Genomic DNA, 21,905 nt, shown 5'->3' with positions numbered 1-21,905 from the left:
ACGTTGCGTCCTACACGACTTTGTTTTTGTGTTTCTGTCCATCTGAAGAATAGAGCTGGATTGATTGGATCGCGTGTTTCTCCCACCAGGCACAAACCGGTCGATACGGGCTGTATAGTGGGGGATGTTATTCCACGAATCAAGATTCGATATATCGAGGGTGTAGTGTAGTCAGTGTAGTTCGATAAACGAGAACTGTTAATGAACTGAATACAATAATTTGTATGGCTTGTGATACATACTCCAGGAATAAAATAAAGATAATGTCTAATTGATGCAGCATTTTTTACATTTTACATATAGTTCCCTTCTTCTTTTTTATCAGTGTCATCAATGGTCATCAATGTATTTCTCAATCATAACATAACCTCGTGAACATTTGTTATGGAAGGACTTCTCCGCCCGGCACGCAACCAAAGACGCAACTACGAAATACACGCACCCACACACACAGACGCAAATGCCATTGCAAAGGTATATCGCACACATGTCCAGAGAGGCGCGAACTCACTTCGAGACAAGAGAAATTTCACCCCGGAATAAGCGAAAATTAACCGTGTTGATTTATTTTCGTGCTATTACGTGAGGATCCTCGTGATAACGAGTTAAAACTTGAAACATGGTTTTATACGTTTCGCGTAATGGTCAAAAAACAATCTTTTGGATGGGTTGTGCATGCGTCAGTGCTTACGTTGCTTATCGTTACTGGAGAAAACGCGAATTCAAGGCGATCGACGAAGGATTCGAGGAGATCTCAAAGGTTCGAGATACTTATCCTATGGCTTATACACTATCAAAAATTTATTTGTATGGAAGTGATGCTTTAAAACCCAGTTTTGTATTTTTTACAACCTTCCTGCTCGTTGTTCGTAAGACTGACACTTTTGAAATTCATCGGACTAACAGTAGCGCAAATGTTTCATATTTAAAAAAAAACATAGCTCATTTTCTTATTTGTTATTATAGTGAATTCATTTCAACGCAATTTTTGTCGCTAATGCCGTGGAGAATTCTGAAATATTTTCGTTGAAATATCAATTCGTTCATGACAACAACCGGTTTTCAACGAAATAAAAAACATAACCTTCAAATTTTTTGACACATCTACTTTTGTCGACGCATGGTTCGTTCTGAATAAAAAGTAGAGGAAAGGACGCTAATTTGGAATACAAAAAAACGTGTATAATACTATCCCAAATTAGCTGCACTTACTCTATATAAAGAGATGAACTCAAATTGTGAGATGTATACACCAACGAACACTCATGTGTTGAAAAATGTTGCATTGTTTTAAGCAGAGAATAGTTCAAGTTAATTGTTGATACTTTATGATGCTAGGTTAATTTGAAAATGTTAGTTGTTTAATAGTTATTTTGAATATTTTCTGTCTATAACGATAATCCCAAACAAATTCATAGATTTTCTTGTTATACACTGATTTTTATTGAAATTAGATTGTAACATGAGTAATAAAAATTATGATGAAGAAAAATGTTCCATTATTATCAAAAGTACAGCTCTTGGTTTAACACTATATACCGATGGCTACGACAAATAATTTACATTATTTGTGCGTATCTTTAGATCGATGACAGCAATGAACGAAGAGTTTTGCTTTTGGGCCTGGATGGCGCTGGAAAAACGTCCGTGATGAATCAAGCAGTTGCAGCTGATGCTCATGGCAATTCTTATAAAATACCTCCAGCTCCAACTCATGGATTTGCTGTCTACAGATTGAAGAATGGTCCCTACACTTATAACGTCTGGGAATGTGAGTTGAATTTTTTCTATATTTTTAGAGAATGATAAAAGAAATTGAAAAAAAATATCAAAGTATTGAATAGTTACAATCAATTCAAAAGTTGTGCATTTCTGCTGAAGGAATAATATTTTAAAGAATGGGGAATTCACTCTAATATTTTCAGTCGGAGGAGCGGAAGACACAAGGACTTACTGGAGTAATTTTTTACAAGATACCGATCTCCTGATATTCATGGTAGATGCATCGAATGCTACAAAATTGTCATTAGCAGTTTCGACTCTCAAAGAACTTTTGGGTGATCAAAGAATGGACAATGTTCCAATTCTTGTTGTGGCAAACAAACAGGTAAAAAAACTCACGTATGAGCTTATGAAAATGGAAAATATTATTAAGAAAATCAGTTCTACAAAAAAAAAATTGTAAAACGTTTACATTATGGAATAAACATTTTGCAGGATGAACAAAATGCCTTGAGACTGGAGCAGGTAAAAGATGCTCTCGATCTTCGAAGTATTTCACCACACAAGCACAAGGTTGAGGTAATAGGCTGTCAGACTCGACCATTACCAGAAACAGCACTAAGCCAGTCAGAGTACAATTGGCATCATTCATCAGTCGATGAACTCAGAAAGAAAATATTTTCACTTGCTGTACCATCATAGGCGATCCCATGTCCTAAAATCTCGACACGACTAAGGATAAAGAAAATAACGAAAGAAAAAAGAAAACAAAAAATTATAATGATCTATTCTTTCTAATTTATTACAACGAAATGAACGCGGAAGGGCCTTAAGACAAACGGAAACAGAGTCACGCTTGTTAAGAGCAAAAAAAACCCACCTCGTTATTAATTTATATTAAAAAAAATTAAATCGTAAGATTGAAAAAAACATACTTTATATCTGTAATGAATCATTAAATCAGAAAAGGTTCTACATAATGGTGCGCTCAGAATCGATCAATTTGTCTTATTTTTTCGCATATTTCTCAGGATATTGCTCAAAGTAAAAATTCATTTTCAACCATCGAGCAATTTTTTTTGTTGGTATTCTTATCGCGCTATATATTAAACGACAAGTTAAGTCTCGACATTAGAAAAAAGTATGGGAAATCAGTCACGAATACCGAGTACCATATTCTTTAATAAGATGAGGGATGGTTATGAAAGAATTTAAGTTTTGTAAACTTGGAACAAAATGAGCTTTAAAAGTCTTTATTAGATTTGAAATTGGTCTTGCTATCTAACACTGAGGATTGAACATTATTATAGGAAAATATTGAAAGATCATACTTTTCATGTTTTGAGGCTGCTGAAATGAAAAAACTTTTCAAAAATTGAAAAATTGAACTTCTTCATATATGCAGATCAAATGTGTACAAGACGTAAAAATTATAACAAAAAAATCTTTATCAAAACTTTTTGATATCTAATTCTACTTTGCAAAGTGCTAAATGTATTTTCAGTTTTCTACTGCTCATATACTGCCATATTTTTTTCTATCTTGTATGTTTTGTTTTTCTCGGTACTCGATCGACTTGACCTTAATTGTGAAACTCTGGAAAAAAATGTATGTGCATATATACATATTGATCATGCGCGACACAAAAATACGAATGTCATCGTTCATTCATATATAAATAAAAAGATCTTTAAGAATAATTTCTACAAAAAAAAATGAAAACGCATTATTTCAAGCATGAATCCTTTTAATCGCTCTCCTCATCGCTGTCAGTTACAAATTCACCATCATCAAGTATATCGTCTTCAGAAAGTTCCTGTTCACTTAAATCATCCAAATCTACAAATCCAGCACCCTCGTCGTCGCTTCCTTCAAACTCTTCTTCACTTTCACTGTCGCTGGACGCCATTTTTTCTAAATATTTAGCCTTTTTACTCTTATTATCAACAACTTTTTGACGTTTTTCAGTTTCCTTGATTTTGTCCCTCCCACCATTTTTGAAATTGTCCTTAATCTGTGATTTAGTAGATTTAGATTTGCTCTTTTTGTCATCATCACTCTCACCGTCTGAGAAGAGTTGTAATTTTTTCCCAGAGCTTGTCTTACCAGGAGAGTCTTCATCGACATCTTCCAACTTGTCTTCGGTATCGAATTCGTTTATTGACTCTTCTAACCACTGTGAAGTTTGCTTAACTTTTTTTGGTTTAGGTGCACAATACTTGGCAACATTTTCAGCAGCTACTCTCTTTCTTGTCTCCTCCAAAGTTTCTTCCTTGTCAAGTACAATTTCTCCTTTTTTCAATAAATATTCAGCATATTGCTCAGGCACGTTTTTGAAACTATTAATTTTGGCTCTGATTTGACGCCAAGTCATTTGATAATAATTTTTTTTGTCTCTTGCCATTGCTTTATAATCGTCGCCATACTTGTCCATCATATACGTTACAAAATGGACCTGTTGATTTGGCAAACGGAAAAATCGTTCTCTAGGTGCTTTTGCTTCTGCCTCCAAATTCATTGCAACGTGACCCTTCGGTGGTAATTTATCCTCATCGTTTTCCTCCTTGGATTCAGGTAGATTTTCTAGTGTTTTTAATCTTGCTTCAGACAAAATTTCTTTCTTAAAGTTTGGAATCTTCAAAACTTGGTTAGCATCGTAAGCCAACCCCATTTCTTTCAGATTGCTCCTTGTAGATTTTGAATGTTCCCAAGCATTTTTTATGTCTTTGCTAGAAAAAATATAATTTTCTATTGAGATAAGCATGCAAAATTAGTTAAAGATGAAACATTAAAATTGTATCAAAAGAAAAAATATTTGACCATTAACGTGATCTATCAGTTGTTCAGTCGGTAAAAATCCTGCTGCACGTTTAATTCCGAGTAGGTTAGATTGATATTTGAAAGAAAATAAGAGTTACACGCTATTCTCATTTTATTAGAGAACAAGGAGTAACTTTTATTTTTCTCAAAAAATCAAGGATGTTCGAGTAAAACGTGTAACCATTTTGCAGCTATCTCTCTCGCACTCACGCAAGTACCACTCAAGTGATAGATCACCTTAAGCAGACAAAGCCCAAAATTGTTACACTCTAAAATATTGTTTCTGAAACAATTCTTTAACAATTTTGAGCTAAAATGGTTATTTAAATTTAAAAACAGATTGAAACTATTTTCTAATACACAACTGTGAGGAAAAGGTATTTTCAGATAAAGGAACCTCGCAAAAATAATTGAAAAATCGTTTCCACACTTGAAAGACACGAGTCTATCGTGCAAATCATAAATAACTTGCGAGAAGGGTGACAATAGAACATTAATATGTTTTAAAAAACTCTTTTATTTAGTGCTTGATGAAAATTTTGAAAGCTAAGAAACTTTTTCCTCGCTCAAATCCAGTAAAAATTAACATTGTACACCAATTGGAATTTGTTTACAGAAAATAGTTTCGACCAAAGAGAATCCGAAATTCTAAAGAGACATGTAGGTTCGTTGTATTTCATTCCACTCACCATCCAATATCCGGCAACTTCCGTAATTTATTACGAAGCCTCTTTCGATTGATATTCACTTTGAATGTTTTTCGACGTTTGAGCTTACGTATTTTTGGCATTTTTCTAGAAAATTAACGCCTTCGATTGTTTCGAGGTTATACAACAGCACGTGTCCCACACTCAACGCAGACGCCGCAGTTTGGATTATCGTCCTCAGTGTCCTCACTCCTCACTGCCCACTGTGCTTCTGGCAAGGAATATTTGGAATATTTTTTCATGCCTTTTAGCGCCACTAGCGCGCTGGGGGTTGGGAAGACAACTAATTCCTTACCCACTGTTGGTAAGCTAGAGATTCGAGTCTCGTCATCTCCGCTGAGGCAGGATTCCGATTATTCATTATACGTGAAATTATAACCTTCAGTCGATAATTATTTCCAAAGAAATAAATTATTGTTCGTTGTGACGATGTTTTATAATTGAATAAATCACTGTTATATGTTACAGCGGGTTATTCCTATAATCAATCATCATTGACGGAGATGAATACGTCCATTTTATGAGACTTTAGTAGTTCACTGATTGAGCCCTCGCAGACTTCAAACCGAATATTTTCAAAGCAGTCTTGAATGAGAAAGCGTTTCATTCATTAGCGTTTTAATTTTGAAGTATTCAATCATCTAGAAAAAACCACTTAACGACGAGAGGAATATTTGCAGAGCAACGATATTTGTCTCCGAAAAGTACGATTATAAATGATCACGCGAAAGCTTCTGTGCTCGAAATTGAGCAACAAGTCCCTTAATGTTTTCATGGCATATATGCACAGTGTGGCCTCTACAAGGAGAGTTAACCACGAGACAAGAATTCCTTGCACGCCATCTCCTCCCCAATGCCCATCCCCCTGTCAATCCTTCGTTTCGTGTGCAGCAGAGCTCATAAATTCATACATCAATTGCTCAATTCTGTTTTTTTCATCGATAATTCATGATTTTTCATCGAAAATCAATGCTCCCTCTGACACACGATGAAGCGATTATAAAATGATAATTTTTACGAGTACATTAGTAAAACTGTGTGCACTTAATTATTTCTCCCATTCTCTGTGCCTGTGAATGGAAACAGTATTGGTAAAGTTATAAAAATAAAAGTAGTTTGAGTCAAAGATATTTTCTGACTGCTGTCGATGAGAGTGCACCCTCCGATCGAAAATAATGTTCTGTAAATTTCAGTTATTTTATTCAATACCCTAGAAAATTTCGAATTGTAGATGCCCTTAATAACTTTACTTTTCGTACATCGGTCGGTGTGCTGGACTTCATTTTTCTTTACCGATTTGAGGCTCAGGCAGGAATCATCAGGCAATATCAAGGTCCAGATGCTTGCTAAGTAGTTGGAGGATAATAAAAAGTAGAGCAAACGAATTAGCATAGCGATTGATAAGACAATGTGGAGCAGGTGAATTAGCGCAAACTCCAATACTAAACAGGAGTTATATAAAAATAAAAATAAATAAAAATAAATAAATAATAAAAATACATGAGAAAATGTGTCTCTATCGTTACAACTTAGAACATACTTTATGTTCTATTTTTCATGGAAATTGATTATTCTTAGAATTAGTTATAAGGTAAGTACATAAGCAATGCGAATGCTCGTTTGTGCCTTGGAAGTTGATGTACAGACTAGACACTTGAAGTTAAGTGGTGCATTGTTATAGGCAATATAGACATGCAAATATAACTTCATGGATTCTTGTTACAACCTTGATGTGTTCGACGGTCATGAGGTCCTATTGATTTGGCCCTTTACTGCTGACACTACAGGCGCCTGCATATTTGCTGGATTCATTATACGTGAGTCAAGTTGAGCCACATATTTCGTGGGAGCAATTAAGGGTTACCTTGATTGCATGTACTGCATGCTAGTCAAATGAGTGTTAAATTTTCAAAACGCTTTCAGACCAAGTTCAACGTACCGATTAAACTTATCGTTAGTAGATATGTATTCAAGCATATTTTATTAACGTGAAAAAATATTAAAAGTGATAGTTTTGCAAAACTATCAACTGATGGATGCAAATTTCCACGATGACACATTTTCACAGGTATTTTTCAAAGAATAATCTGTTTTTTTTAACCGATTTTATTGCACCAAGTCTCATTTTGGTCCTCAACTGATCCTCTACGAATTCACACCACGTAGATTTTCCTTTAAACTCATTCCTGAGAGAAACTATGAATGAAAAAGTTTTTTCACTCAACGAACAATTAGCTGCAACGGTGAAACGATCACGTTAAAAAAACAACTACATGGTGAATTCATAGAGGACCAGTTGACGAACAAAGTGAGACTTGTTGCAATAAAATCGATCGATAATGTGTCAGCATGGAAATTTGCATTTATCAGTCGATGGTTTTGCAAAACTAGCGTTTTTAATATTTTCACATGTTAATAAGATATGCTGTAATACAAATCCACTAACAATAGATTTAATCGATACGTTAAACTTGGTCTAAAAGCGTTTTGAAAATTTAGCACTCATTTGACTAGCATGCAGTACAGGGGTTACCTTAATGGCAGGCTATTATATAACGATATGAAAGTTCGTTAAGAACGAACCGTTAGCGCTTTTGGTTTTTTGGTTTTTGGAAGTTGTTGAAAGTTGCTAATTTTCGAACAGAATATAAGAGGCATTTCTGTAGCGGAACCGAGGCCTATCCCTGGAATGCTCTCCCAGAAAACGCCTTAAACTTAAAAAAGGGTTCTTTTCGTAGATTGGAGGAGAGTACATCGATGGAAAGATTAGCTTAGATCATAAATATTATTAGTATTAATGGATTGCATTACAAACAACAAATTTAAAATCTGTATGCCAAAGGACAAGCTCTAATTCTAATCTATTATAAAATGGTAGCATTCGTTATCTTGAAAATAAACGGTGGATTCTTTCACAGAGCTTTATACGATCGCTCATTTTCCTACAAACTTCGTAATGGCAGAGGTCTTGAGGAGTAAATGGTTGAGTTTTGCTGCTCCATTATCTCTGTAATTACATTCCTTTTATCAATTCCAAATCATAGAAGGAAATGGTGACAGCATTTTTATTTTACCAGCACCTTTATCTGTTATCTGGGATTTTATCAGAGTAGAACAACAAATCGATAGAGACGTTGGTCAATGAATCTTTGATAAAGTGTTCGATCAGTCTCCTTGTATTTAATAATTAAATAAATTTACAGCCCTTCGAAATTCTACCAGGATTTGCAGAGTTCGATGGAGGAAAAATGGAGAAACGTGCATGGACGTGATCTCTCTAGCGAGTTGAAAACGTTCCGGATATTTGTAAACTACATTTTTTTTCATTATTTTAATTCTTTGATAAACTGTATCCCTCTTTTTCCATGAGTGATGAGAAACGATTCACTGATACGACGAATTCCCGGCAAGCATCGTATCAGCACGGTGTTGACCGAGGCTGAATGTCGCCTCTCTTCGTACGTGAGGCTTGGTGGGGCAAAATTCACAGACGCGGTGGGAGCGACATTTCGAAGTCCCCCGTGGCCACAAACTTCAGTTGCGCTCAATGTATTCTTCGTAGCGAATTCGCAAATCGGTGTTTATATCATTTTTGTGATTAATTTTCTTTAAAATAGCAAACACTGACGGTATGCCATTTGTCAATTAAAAGTTTCGTTATCCCACAATCGAGTGTTGGCTGAGATATCTCTGTTGGATCATTTATAAGAGCAGAACGAAGCGGAAGGAAAGTATGAAAATATTCCTGTCGCATCACAAAGCTTGAAATCGAGTCGAATATTAATTAATTTTTCGTAAATCCATCAAAAGAAAGTGCAATTAAATATTATGACTGAAATGTGACTCGAGGTTCACGAAATATTGGAAGAACTGAGTCGTTTGATGCTAATTAGTTTCACGACGATAAATCACTGTAACAAAATAGTCTAAATGTAATTTGAAATTGAAAAGTGAACTTTTACCACGATTACAATATTCATTTCTGCTTTCAATTTCAATATTTCAGTTATGCAATAGTAGAATCCTCCAAAGGTGCGTCAAGAACTCTAGACTCAGTGCATGTATAGAATGTCGTAAAATGTATATCATCACCTTTATAGTCAAGGTCATTTAATTCCCGAGCCATAAATAGTGACGTGCTGCGTATCTATATCGATGGCATAAATTAGCTTCATTTCTCGTACGAGTTCTCGCCCTACGCACGTTGGAAAAAATTCAACATTTTTTCCTTATTAATGGAATTACTCTTTTGATAAATCATTCAAATAGTCGATATGACGGACTATTTGGAAAACAGAAGTTCATGTTTCTAGACAAAAATAAATGGATAACTGGACAAAACAGAACTTTATAAATCAAGAAAACAATTTTGTTTGTCAACTTACATTACGACTTTGGAAAAAAAATGTATTGTTAGAATCTGATGAGTAAAATAATCATGAATATTATAAAGATGCCGCAGTTCATAATCGAGAACAGACTGCTCGGACGCACATTCAAGCTCGAATGATTGTTTTTATCAGAGCTCCCACATTAACTCAGCGTGGAAAAGATGCGCTACTGCGAAAAGGGGGAGAATGAAATCGAGTTGGAAAAGGAAGGGGATGATTCAGGGTTTCGCCTTGGTCCAATTTTGTCTGCACCCCCGTAATGGAACGTGGTTTCCCAGATGGAAATAAGGGGAGAGTTCTACTTTTGTACACAGACTATGCTCTTGATATATCTATAGAGAAACCCCCGCCGAAGGCACACAAAACTCTGCAAATGCATGGGGTATTCTGGCCAAAGAGGGACGAGTCATGCTCATTTGACTGAAAATCTTCAGTTCAGCTCTGAGGGGAAATTTTTTTTTCTTCGTTTGTTAAGTCAATCCTATTATTGGAAATTCGAAATGAACTCTCGTTCACTCAAATAGTAATAATTGGCGTTGATCATGAATCTTCTTCCTATTTTTGTGCACGTATACACTCGAAGTCAAAAATTCAACGATCAAGATTTCCTTATTAGGGAATAAAATGTCCCAACTAACATAAAACGAAGCATGCTCATGCTCATTAACTGCGAGCAATACAAATCTGTCAGTAATTGGCTAAATAAAGTCAGTTTTCCGAGTTCAAAGTGACAGTCGAACGTAGTCAATCATTGACAATTTATATGGCTACAATTTTATAGAGTGTTAGGATTGATAACACGTTATTTAGGTCTTTCGACTGAAAGCTTTCTGGACACAAAAATGAGTATGTCAATCACTGTTCTTTCTTGTTTAGTTGGGTGGGTTCATGGGAGACTTTTTCTCCTTGACTATGGGCCAATCACTGTGGGATTTGTTCTCCAAGTCCCCAGTTGCTTTGTCCAACAGGCCAGAGATCGATAGAACACATGCGCTCTGAAAATCTCCCTCTCTCGTTCTCTCTTTCTCTCTCGTTTCTTCCCTCCAGGAACTGAATCTCGGGAACCTGCTGCTGTGCTGTTTTCCTACTTCGCTCCCACACGATATACAGCTGTTAAAGACACCGGAGTCATTGTGAAACACCTCTTATCAGAGGCGAAACGTGTTTATCGGATTTTCTTTGTGTTCATATCGACAGTGGAAAAAGTGTGTATCCGTTAAAAAACAGCCAGCATTATAAGTTTTTTGTTCTTCAATATACGTCGTTATGAAATATCCTCATTGAAGAATTGTACGTCGAAGGACACCGCAGCTGTTGACATTTAAGTCGGATATTCATTGCTGTGACACGGTTAGTATCCGCCAAAGATACTGGACAGTTTTGTCAACGTCAAAACGTACTTTCGTCGGAGCTCTTCTTACGTCGCGATTCACGAATTTTTTAGTCGCGTGCGCTCTCCGCAGATTTGTAAACACACCTCAATCCAATTCCTAAATATTTTTTCACTCATTTTCCACCCTACTTTGATGATTCTCCTTGCGACCAACTTTCTAATACTCCGAAATGGATGTACAGGCGCTCGTTCTGTATCATGCGGAAGCCCAAAATAACTCTTACCAGCGCTCTAGCCACTCTCTACATTTGATATCTTGTTCCATTGCTGCCTAATGATAGTCCAAACGAATATGAGAATCGAACGACGATGATACACATGTGTCACGAGTGATGAGTTACGTAAGTGTCTGTGTTGGGCGATAGAGGATTAACCAGGTCAGAAAATGATAAAAACCGACAATTCGGTCTGGCCAGGCTAGAAAGTAATGCACAAATGAATATGAAAGTTTGTTGATTTCCGAAGGATTCTTCGCACTGGAACTTTGACATTTGGCGTTCTCGTACGTTGTTTGAGTGAAGCTCACTATCGTTGAAAAACAAAAATAGACGCTGAAGTTCTGCTAAGTTTGTGATTGTGAGAAAATTTCAATGCAGCTTTCAATGAGCTACATCACTGATAACAATCATTTCTTTCTTGGGTCATGAGAAGCTTCGATTTTTTCCCTCTTTTCTGGTCTATGTGTGCGTTCTGTAGAAATTAACCTCGCAACGCAAAAGAATCTGTACATGCGCGATGGATTCCCATCAAATTCGGTAGCAAAACACGCCACGCGTCCCCGAATGAAAAGCGTTAAGCAGCAAAATGGAGGTTTCTCAGGTTTGACTCGGAATTTTCGATTCACGATTGATTTGAATTGATTGGACGTTGTTTCAAGCTTGTTACGTGGTTTTTTGACATTCGAACACGGAGATGACATTTAAACATCTGAAATGATGAAACGAAATGTTGTTTTATCATTTGAATCAATATTATTTTGACACTCCTGCCTGAAAAATCTTGTAATCAATAATTGATCAGTAAATTGTTGGAAAATACTGTAATAATTATGCAATAAATCTCGTCTTAATTCTCTGATGTTTTAGTACTGAATATCATCAAATTTTAGTATTGACAACTACGTGTCCATTATCTCGTGTGATTTATGCCTATTTTAGTCTCGAAATTTCCTTGGCTCATCGTAACCTCGAGAACGTGATCAGCATTCCCAATGTGGTTGTAAAGTTCGAGCGTTTTTCTCCCAGCTGTTACCTAATAATTGCGGATCCCGCGACATTTTGTATACACCGTGCATTTATAGCAGACACCTCATCCTCGTTTCATGTGTTAAATACGTTACCGCGTACAGTGCGTCGTAATAGTTATTTATAAGTATGAAATAACGAGTATGGACGATCGTGTGTAAACGATAGTGTCTCGCTATCCAGCCTATAGAATTTCCTGGAGCCAATGGAGAGGAAATGCAAGCAGCTCATTTGAGTAACTGATTCATTTTCGTCCATATAAAATTCACAAAATATACAAACATTAAAAATGTTTCTGCAACAAAATGACAAAATTCATTTGTCCGGTGCGTTGCTTTATCTTCTTATTTGAAATTACCATAATCATTGTTACAGCTCAATATTACTTCACTAATGTTTATATACAAATAGAAAGTTCACAACACAACCGTCGATGCGTGAAGATCCATGTGAAAATAAACCACGTGTCAGCGCTTCCGCTTTAAGCTTTATCGGACTCTACCACTCGTTCTTATAGTTCTTTGGGTGTACGATGAAGGCTGTACGGAAGCTTTCGTCACGCGATCGTTTGCCCCACTTGCACCTATCACTACTTTTCTTTTCTGCTAGAGCTTGGAGGCGATCCCTCAATAAGGGCGGTTTCATGCTCGCGATAACCTGGCACAAGAATGGCGATATTACCTACGAAGATTATCCACGAACTCACATTTTGTGAGTTTTGCAGTATAGAAATAGAAGCTAAACAAATGAATTTTGACTGTGCGTTCGCTCGAGATTCTAAGAAATAATGTTACGAAATTATTCTGCAAAAGGTTTTGTGACTTATTGACGATTTCGAAATGTCCATTTCCTGACTCGCATCGCTTAATGTTATCAGTGAGCTGATTAAAAAACTGGATAAAAACGTTATTGATTGCTTCAGAGAAGGACGAAATATGGAAGGAGCTACGGAAAACGGAAGTAGCAACGGTGGTGAAAAGCCAGCGGTCACCAACGTGACGAACGAAGTTGCTAGCCTCAAGCTCGAAGAAACAACAACGGAAAAGTCAGCGCCAGCGAGCCCATCGGCCGCAAGTGGTGGATCATTTATCTCCAGTTTCAAAGCTTTCTCCAAATTCGGAGATCCAAAAAGCGATGGGAAGCTAATAACCCTCAGCCAGAGTGACAAGTGGATGAAACAAGCGAAAGTTATAGATGGCAAGAAAATTACGACAACGGATACGGGAATTTACTTCAAAAAACATAAGTATGACCATTGCACTTTTTGCTTATTCAACGAAAACTTGAAGGTTTTTTCAAATAAAAAAAAATTGAAAATCTCCCCAGTATTATTGCAAACCGCCGTTTTCCACTTAAAAAAATTCACTAGAGAGCTTCAAATACAAAAAAAATTGTAACGATCTGATTGTTCCAACTAAAGATCCAACAAGTTGGGCCTCGAGCAGTACAAGGCTTTTCTCGAAGAATTGTCAAAGAACAAAAAGGTGGAGCTGGCTGAGATGAAGAGCAAGATGGCGAATTGTGGACCCCCAGGATTTACAGGAGGAACGTCCGGGGTGCGTTGTCAACAGTCATTTGAAAACTATAAAAAATGAAACCATGAAAATTTTAATTTTGCAGACGAAATGTGTCATTTTATCATGCCACGTTGATTTTATCCTAAAGGCTGTCAAAAATTTTGTTACAAATTTTACAGGCTGGTAAGACTGCGTCAGCCGTCGATCGACTGACGGATGTCTCGAAGTACACAGGGTCGCACAAACAACGCTTCGACGAGACCGGCAAGGGCAAGGGTATAGCCGGACGTAAAGACCTACCGGATCAATCCGGTTATGTGCAGGGTTACCAAAACAAGGACACGTACAAAGCGCAGTAGCTGCGAAATCGTCATAAAATATGTCATTACCATCGCGTTCGTCAAGACGAAAAAATCACAAGATCCATCTGAGAAGACTCTTCCGATCTTCGATAACCAAGGGAGTCGAGTACGAAACCGGCCACTTGGATGGTGTTTAATAAATGGGAGCACGCGGATACCGCCCAGGAAATGCAGAACCACCAATGCCATCGATGGTTCTGGGGATGATGAATATCGGTTTTGCGGGCACTTCGAAATCACTTTCGATTCATTTAGACCCACGTTAAATGGTTTGGACATGCGGCTAATCGGCGACGTGGAAATTTGAAGGGTTCGCCACCACAGACCTGAATGACTGTAAACTGAAATCTCAGCGATACTGTCGATCATCAGCGATCATTAATGTTCTCTTCGGTCGCTCAAAACTATCTTGATTTATGTGGGAATCGATATTCAACAGCGAAATTTGTGTCTAATCATCTAATCTACTAATCATCTCTTTGGCTCGTTAAGAGCCACGGCCAGTGCAACAGCGTGGTTTTTAAGGCGTTGCAATCGATTTCCAATCATTCAAGGTGACCTAAAATTAGCCTAATGGATCTGAGAAAGTTTGCCAAGTGCTTGAAATTTAGATGGTTTCACGCGATTTAAAGTTTTCGAGGCAGAAAAGGGATCAGCGATCGATGAGCACCAACCAAACAGCCAGTTTCTACCGTCGTAAAGGTTTTTTGACGTAATACGGAACTTCTCGTGTACAAGGGTTTCCTATCGGAATGCTTCCTTTGTCCGTCTTCGTCCATTGTCAACTCGACGTAAAAATAAGTGCAAACGCGTTTGTTGACGCAATATACGTAAATGTACAATCATTCATAAGATCATTTGAGCGATAAAAATAATAGAAATTCGTTCATTCACCACGATTCTGCTGATGCTTGACCTTGGTACATTTTTTTACTGGATATCTCATCAGTCGTTTTCAACCCCCATGAACGGAATTAATATTTGAAATATATGAAAAGCGTAATACATGAAAATGTATGAAAAGTGTATTCCGCATATATAAAAAATATATTTTTTTAAACTTTCATACATACAAATATATGAATCACGTATTTATTTTATCGATGATTAATCATGTATTGTGTTTTTATTAACGATATATTATTTTAACATTAAATATACATTTTTGACAAAAATCAGATAAATTTTTTTTCAATTTTGAATGAATATTTTTTACATAATTTTACATAATAAAAAATCGACAGGAAATACGCTTTTTTCAATATGAAATATCGAGAGGCTCGGCAGAGTCTCGGAACAAGTACACTGGTAGCCCTGTCTATATTTTTTTGTACTGAAATTACATTTTCATTGCACTGAACATATATTTATCAAATGCCAAATATGTACGATTAATGTATGGAAAATATTTGCTAGTTTGAGGTTATACGTTAACGTCTCAACGTTATATAAAAATCCTAGAAATTATAATATTTATTTATCAAAAATGCATATTCGATATAAAAAAAAATATATCCTCAATCACAATAGATAATTCATATATTTGTATGTATGAAAGTTTGAAACAAATGTATTTTTTATATATATGCGGAATATACTTTTCATACAATATTACATATACTTTAAATATAAATTCTTTTCATAGGGGAACCCTCGCCTCGTTCCGAGTGATCAAAAAATATTGAAGAATCGTACAATGATAAAAACTGCACACTCGATTAATTTTCATACTGTACGAACCGGAACCGCAATCCCCGTTAATTTTAAAAACAGGAATGTGATTTCCTTTTATCTGGAATAATAAAAAAGATACATAAATATATTATAAGTATGATAAAACTGCACGTGGGTATATATAAAAAAATATGTTAAATTCGGAGTACTATGAAAATTGTTTTATTAAATTCCTTGATATTGAGATCCGACGTGATCTCAAATATGGGTTGCTACCCGAAAAATCACTTTTCGATCCAAAGTTATGTGGTTCATATTTTCTCATAAAAAAATATAAAATCACTTACGAGAAATACTCAGTAGTAACTCTCAACATAGCTAAACTATTGAAAGTACGAATACGAACGTGCATTCATCAATCGTATACGTTCCCAGATAAAAATCGACTCACTGATTTAAAAAATTGACCAAAAGTTCAAAGACAAATAAAAACAGTCGAGGTGTACCTACCTTTTATTCAACATTTGTTGTACTCGTGATCTCCGAATGGTGAGAAGAGCATTACCTCATCGCTCATGGACTTTGAATTTCGTTGATATTAAATTTTTCAACTCCCGATGAAATACAAGATTTAAGTAATGAAGCATAAAAATTCCTTTTTCTTTTGTTTTAAATACGTAACAGAATTTCAAAGAGACTTGAATATCATTTACGAAAGATGAAACAATCGCACGAAAACTTAACGAGACAGTGATAAAATGTTGAAAGTGGTGTGTATCATAAAAAACTCGACTTTTTCAATAAAAGATTTGTTTTTTTAATTTTTTTCAATTTTATTTTTCGCTGCCTCTGTGGACTGCGTAACATAATCATACAATATTGATCTGTACTAAGGCACGAGATCCGCCTCTCACTTATTCTTCGATTACAAGTGTGTTCATTAAACGATATACAATATACATGCAATAGCTATGTATGCATCGTATGCACTTGCGGTTTTTATTATCCGCCCGTTCACCGTCGAGAATACTACTTCTCATGTACAAAGTGGATTAAGACTCGAAGCATTTGCATCAGGGGATTTTCTCATAAAAAAGAAGCACATTGAAAGAAGTCATGATTTAACGAACCCCGATAAAGGCACAATGTCATAACGTATTTATTTTGAAAAGTCGATTGCGAGTTACGTTAAAAACAACTCCGTAGAAAACTCATATCCGCTGAATTTTTTCATACATAATTTTTTCCATATTTTTTTACAATTTTCATTCAAATTTAAAATTCACAAAAAGTTTTAAAAACTCATGACTCGTCATGAGACGGAAATATGATAAATAGCAATAAATTAAAACGCGAAAAAAGACAACAATTTTGTGAATTTATTCATTGTATATAAATATGGTAATAAATAATAATAATTATAATTATAGAAACAACAATACTCGTATCAAAAATCCTGGTCCACATGCCTCGAATCAGATTCTTGAATCACGAGATTAATTACAATAATATAGCGCTTTTCCATACGTTTACGGACGTTCCATCATCGAAGAAAACTAGCAATCGAGCTCTGTGAGAACAAGTAAGAACGCACAAAACAAAGAATCACGCGACGATCGCTCATTTGTTGAAAATCGTCATTGGCAAGAGAACTGCATCGTTGGCAACATTCAAATTTTTGAGACTAATGAAAGATCTTCGAAAAAATCTATTTCGAAAAAATTTTCCACAATGTGATAGGGTTCAAATATTGGACAATGCCCGTCAGAGATTGCGGGGAAAAAAACTCTGGAACGAGGTAATTCATCGATTTTTCCACGTAAATAAAAATCTTCTTCTTTTCTGTTTACTTTAATTCAATTTAACTACCTGATGGAGCCAAGAATTATGGAAATAATAGTAAGCAATCATATTATTGATAATGAGAATAATACAATATACAGAATATATATAAATATATGTGCTCGTTCGATTCAAAATCTAAAGATTTATGGAGCAATTACACCGAATTGGTTTTTCGTTCGCGTCTATACTCGTAATCTTTTCTATTTCTCTGTCAAAGCTTTGGAATAGTTTCGAAACTTTTCATAATAGAAAGCAAATTTCAAAAAAAGCTAGTTTAAAAATGCGTACAGTCCGTCGAAGGACGGTTCAGTCCGTTTTTTTTTTTTTTTTTTTTTTACAGTTTATCCTTCGTTGCTACTGAGAGCGGTTATAGCTCGGTAAGCGTGTCGATTGATGCCCTGAACCTCATTCTCGATGAAGCATCCATTGGCCCCTTACTGCAACCCATTCCTGTACCTTCCAGTCTCGAAATAATCTCATCACTAAGAGCTGAAAGAACTCTTCGATCTTGCTTGTTGGTAATCGGTGCGATTTTCAAAGCGTCTTGTACGTCGGCCAGAGCCTCTGCCAAGCAGTTTATGTCAACTCGTGCTTTAGCCCGGGCGTAGAAAGCTTCGTAAGAATCGGGTCGAATTTTAAGTGCCTCTTCAGCAAGCTCGATGGCCTCCTCACATTCCTGAGACAAATGAAGAAAGCACAGGAATAAAAATAAATGCGTTTTTAATGCAGAAAGCCTAAAATAAAAAATTGCCCAAACTTACGTTCATCTTGCGCTTGCATCTGCTCAAATTCAGCACAAAATTGAGCCTCAGCTGAGTGAAAGTTTGAACGTGAATGATCATATTGTTCTGTTCTTGACTTTGACTGTCCAGAATTTGTTGCGGCTGATCAGGGAATTTTCTCAAGGCGTATGCGTAACGGTGCGACGCCTCTTTCAGTCGTCCCTTCCGGTAGAGCACGTTACCATCCTCCAAAAGCTTGTTCAACAGGATCAATAGAACGTCAGGTTTGCCCGCAGCCATAGTCCACGTCGCGGGCCCAAGCTTTGCACCACGTCGCAAAAAACACTGAACGACAGGCACGTTGCGACACCCAATGGCTCTGTCGAGAGGGCGCATACCGTGCAGATCCACGTGTTCGACGACAGCACCTCGTTCCAATAGTAATTGCACCAGTTTAGGATTGCCCTGAAAAAACAGACGTTGGTCGTTGAAAAATTCCTCCAGGCAAGCTCGTAAGCGATTTTCTTCGCCTCTTCGAGCTTTGAGAGCATTATCAAATCCGTATATCGAAAGCAATGGATTACCTGGAAGGCAGCCAAGTCCAAAGGCGTTCTCCCGGTATTATCGTTGGCGTTAACATCAGCACCACGATCGAGAAGAATCTGAACGGCATTGACTCTACCCCTGACACAAGCCCAACCGAGTGCTCCAAGTCCTTCCTTATCTGTGGCTTCCAGAACCGCTCCTCTGTCGAGGAACAGTTCGATGAGATTGGTGTGACCTTCAGACGCGGCCAACATGAGTGCGGTGCGGCCTGATCCATCTCGCTGTTCGAGTAGCGCCGCTGCGTTGTCATGAACGACGTCAGTGCTAGTAGACAAAGATCCTTGGAGCAATCTCTCGGCTGTACCCCAGTGGCCTTCTCTCGCAGCCAGCATGAGAGCCGACAAGCCTTTGGAATTCGTTGACATGGAATTGGCCCCGCGTGCCAAAAGAGCCGAAACTGTCGCGGTCGAGCCATGAGCAGCGGCAATAGTTAAAGCTGTTTCACCGATGAGACTGTCAGGTTTGTCAACTGCTATTTCCGCCATGTCCAGTAGGTACTCAACCACGGCCTCGTGCCCTTGGGAAGCTGCGGCGACGACCGCTTGTTGAGCGGCTTCTTCCAGACAGACGTCCGAATGACTCGATATTTCAGAATTCGTTTCGCTAGCAGGAGCCACCCAATCGCAAGCTAAAAGATATCCTACCACGGACAAGCGGCCGTGTCGGGCCGCGTGAACCAGAGAACACTGGCCAGCCATGTCCGCGTGACCCAACGAAGCTCCTGCGGCTGCCAGTCTGGTGAACCGAGAAAAATTAGTTTGATGAGGCGAGCTCTGATTTTCAAGTGAGTCATTCCGATCTGCTCTCACAGAACAACGTGCTTTCAGGAGAATACAAATAATGTTTACCTTCGAACTACGTCACAATGGCCCCGTGCAGCAGCCAGAGACAGTGCCGTACAACCCTGGCTGTTGGTCAGCTCAACATCAGCTCCAAATTCGAGCAACAGCGACACCATCTCAACAGATCCCTCGTGCGCGTACATGCAGAGGGCCGGTGCATTGCCCAGATAGTCGGTAACGTGATTCGGTGACGCTCCCGCCAGCAGGAGTAGTCTCGAGACTTTCACGTTAGGACTGTAGATGTTCCTGAGCGTACATAGCGCCCAAGAAACACACTCGGCTGATGTGCTCATCCACAAAGCTTGCAAATCTCGCGATGGCCAGCACGGCGCCACGCCTCGGTAAACATGTGCTTTCAATACGTGGTGACCCAGTTCGAGAACTCTTTCGCCGTCTAACGGTGATTGCAAACGGGACAGTCGGAACGCAATCGCCGCGTGACCGAGTCTCAGATCGCACAGGAACTTAGTGGATTCCCCTTCATCCCTGCGCATCAGCCATTCCCTGAATGATGGATGGAAGAACATGTAGGTGTCGTCCAATCGTTTCACGATAAATCCAGACAGCATCTGTGTAACGAATCAACGATTATTTCAATTCGATGCTTCATTGTAAACGGCGATTTAATTTACTTGGCTACAGTATTAGCTCAATCGTGACAGAATTTTACAGCAAATAAATTGATATTCAAGTATAGTGCACTTTAAAAGTACTGTTACTAAAACTTGCCTTGAATCTCTGCAAGAAGTCCTCCCATGAAACGAACTGGTCAGTGTACAAGGAATTGACGGAATAATACATCTCGGTGAGGGTAAGTGGATAAAGTGCGGCGAGGCAAACTCCCAATAGCGGTTGAACCTTGTCGAACGAGGTAGCCGTTGGGAATCTCAGGTTAAAATGTAACTGAAAGATCTGTGCCAGCGATACTGGTAAAACTTTGTAACTGGCCGATTTGGCCACGAGATGGCCGCTTTCAATGAGATCCAGAGTGAGTTTAGCGAAGAGAAAACTACCGCCAGCGAGGGCAAGTAAATGCGAAGCAAATCTCGTTTGATTGGCACCGCACGATGATTCGGCTTTTCCATTAAGCGATGCCGTCACGTTCATCTGTATTGCGGTACTCTGTGCGAGCCTATAACCGATGTAATCGGCCAAGTCTCTGGTGACGTTGCTGCTCGTGATATCGTTGTTACATCTGTCCAAGGAAATTCTTGTGTATGGCAATTGCTTGGCACATTCGCGGAGCTGACTCCTCACGGTGCAAACAATTTTAAGCCAGTTTGGAAAATTCGGAGCGTGCCTCGTGAGAAAAGAGGCTATAGTGTCGCCTCGATCGGGCCTGTGATATTCAGCCTCGCAAACCGCATCAATAAGAATGACCATGTTGACTTCGGGCAATCTGCCAGATTTCCGCAGGCTGAGCAGTGGCTCTATTATTCCACGTGACAGCGCCAAGTCCGGATCAACCGTGCACTCGCGCTGTGACAAAGAACCTTGAAGATGGGGCTCTGACAAAAGATATTCGCGATATGATATGAGCTGTGGTGCTTGACATAGTTGAGCTGCCAATGAGTGAATGAGATCAGGCACCAAACAAGTGCTGTTGTTGTCAGCTTGACAAAAATGATAAGCTACTACGTGAGAAGCAAGTTCTCGTATTTTTTCGTTCGTTCGACGTATATTCGTTTCCATCGACGAAACTGAAGATGGTCTTTCTATCTCGTCTATGGAGTCCGTATTTTCTTCAACCAGACACTGGTTACGCCGCCTTCCGAAACAACTGTGCTCAACGAGCTGAAGGACCAAGGCTGTCTTTCCGGTTCCAGGGGAACCAGATAAAAGGACACCTGGACTAGAACCTTTTATAACTGTCTCGAATTCCTGCAGCAGCCATTGACGTCCGGTAAATAGAGGATCCGATTCTACTAGGGGTACTTCGAAGAAAAGAGGCTTCAAAGTCAACTGGGCTGCTGGATGTTGCGTAAAGCGTACTGAAATGAGATGGATTCGTATAAATTATATGTGTTTATATTATTCGAAAGGCTTCGAGAAGAAATGAT

The 21,905-nt window shown here is 38.1% G+C and overlaps 4 protein-coding genes across 6 annotated transcripts in view; 2 read left to right on the top strand and 2 right to left on the bottom strand.

Moving 5' to 3' along the window:
- The first annotated feature begins 204 nt into the window (after positions 1 to 204).
- On the top strand, positions 205 to 2,702 carry LOC122413071 (ADP-ribosylation factor-like protein 3). The gene is made up of 4 exons (XM_043423177.1): positions 205 to 760; positions 1,585 to 1,771; positions 1,926 to 2,107; positions 2,218 to 2,702. The coding sequence occupies exons 1-4, from the start codon at positions 620 to 622 to the stop codon at positions 2,422 to 2,424; spliced, it is 717 nt and encodes a 238-aa protein (XP_043279112.1). The 5' UTR covers positions 205 to 619; the 3' UTR covers positions 2,425 to 2,702.
- A 749-nt stretch (positions 2,703 to 3,451) lies between these two features.
- Positions 3,452 to 5,455, bottom strand: LOC122413070 (uncharacterized). Its single transcript, XM_043423162.1, has 2 exons — positions 5,232 to 5,455; positions 3,452 to 4,451 (listed from the first exon to the last, which is right to left on the bottom strand). The coding sequence occupies exons 1-2, from the start codon at positions 5,330 to 5,332 to the stop codon at positions 3,470 to 3,472; spliced, it is 1,083 nt and encodes a 360-aa protein (XP_043279097.1). The 5' UTR covers positions 5,333 to 5,455; the 3' UTR covers positions 3,452 to 3,469.
- Positions 5,456 to 8,777: 3,322 nt separating this feature from the next.
- Positions 8,778 to 16,651, top strand: ringer (ringmaker). Of its 2 annotated transcripts, XM_043434111.1 has the most exons (5): positions 8,778 to 8,980; positions 9,773 to 10,990; positions 13,200 to 13,523; positions 13,698 to 13,833; positions 13,974 to 16,651. In XM_043434111.1, the coding sequence occupies exons 3-5, from the start codon at positions 13,213 to 13,215 to the stop codon at positions 14,151 to 14,153; spliced, it is 627 nt and encodes a 208-aa protein (XP_043290046.1). In that variant the 5' UTR covers positions 8,778 to 8,980; positions 9,773 to 10,990; positions 13,200 to 13,212; the 3' UTR covers positions 14,154 to 16,651. The 2 variants fall into 2 exon arrangements, with proteins under 2 accessions (XP_043290046.1, XP_043290053.1); XM_043434118.1 differs by lacking the exon at positions 9,773 to 10,990.
- Positions 16,652 to 16,965: 314 nt separating this feature from the next.
- Positions 16,966 to 21,905, bottom strand: part of rols (rolling pebbles) — a 62,003-nt gene continuing 57,063 nt past the window's right edge. For both annotated transcript variants that reach the window (XM_043434094.1, XM_043434102.1), the window contains 5 exons: positions 20,575 to 21,836; positions 19,852 to 20,414; positions 18,982 to 19,738; positions 18,437 to 18,862; positions 16,966 to 18,351 (listed from right to left, as the gene is read on the bottom strand). In XM_043434094.1, coding sequence (XP_043290029.1) covers positions 18,043 to 18,351; positions 18,437 to 18,862; positions 18,982 to 19,738; positions 19,852 to 20,414; positions 20,575 to 21,836 — 3,317 coding nt within the window. In that variant the 3' untranslated portion in view covers positions 16,966 to 18,042. The remainder of the gene's footprint in view (positions 18,352 to 18,436; positions 18,863 to 18,981; positions 19,739 to 19,851; positions 20,415 to 20,574; positions 21,837 to 21,905) is intronic.

This window comes from Venturia canescens, chromosome 1, assembly GCF_019457755.1.
Source record: "Venturia canescens isolate UGA chromosome 1, ASM1945775v1, whole genome shotgun sequence".
Lineage (NCBI taxonomy): Eukaryota > Metazoa > Arthropoda > Insecta > Hymenoptera > Ichneumonidae > Venturia > Venturia canescens.
This window is presented reverse-complemented; position numbering and strand designations above follow the sequence as displayed.

Bases quoted from the DNA above. Each gene is read 5' to 3' on its own strand.
- LOC122413071 (XM_043423177.1), top strand. From the start codon at position 620: ATGGTTTTATACGTTTCGCGTAATGGTCAAAAAACAATCTTTTGGATG. The intron at 761-1,584 runs GTTCGAGATACT...GCGTATCTTTAG, and splicing joins GATTCGAGGAGATCTCAAAG to ATCGATGACAGCAATGAACG. The intron at 1,772-1,925 runs GTGAGTTGAATT...TAATATTTTCAG, and splicing joins CACTTATAACGTCTGGGAAT to TCGGAGGAGCGGAAGACACA.
- LOC122413070 (XM_043423162.1), bottom strand. From the start codon at position 5,332: ATGCCAAAAATACGTAAGCTCAAACGTCGAAAAACATTCAAAGTGAAT. The intron at 4,452-5,231 runs GTGAGTGGAATG...TATTTTTTCTAG, and splicing joins AAGTTGCCGGATATTGGATG to CAAAGACATAAAAAATGCTT.
- ringer (XM_043434118.1), top strand. From the start codon at position 13,213: ATGGAAGGAGCTACGGAAAACGGAAGTAGCAACGGTGGTGAAAAGCCA. The intron at 13,524-13,697 runs GTATGACCATTG...TTCCAACTAAAG, and splicing joins ATTTACTTCAAAAAACATAA to ATCCAACAAGTTGGGCCTCG. The intron at 13,834-13,973 runs GTGCGTTGTCAA...CAAATTTTACAG, and splicing joins TTACAGGAGGAACGTCCGGG to GCTGGTAAGACTGCGTCAGC.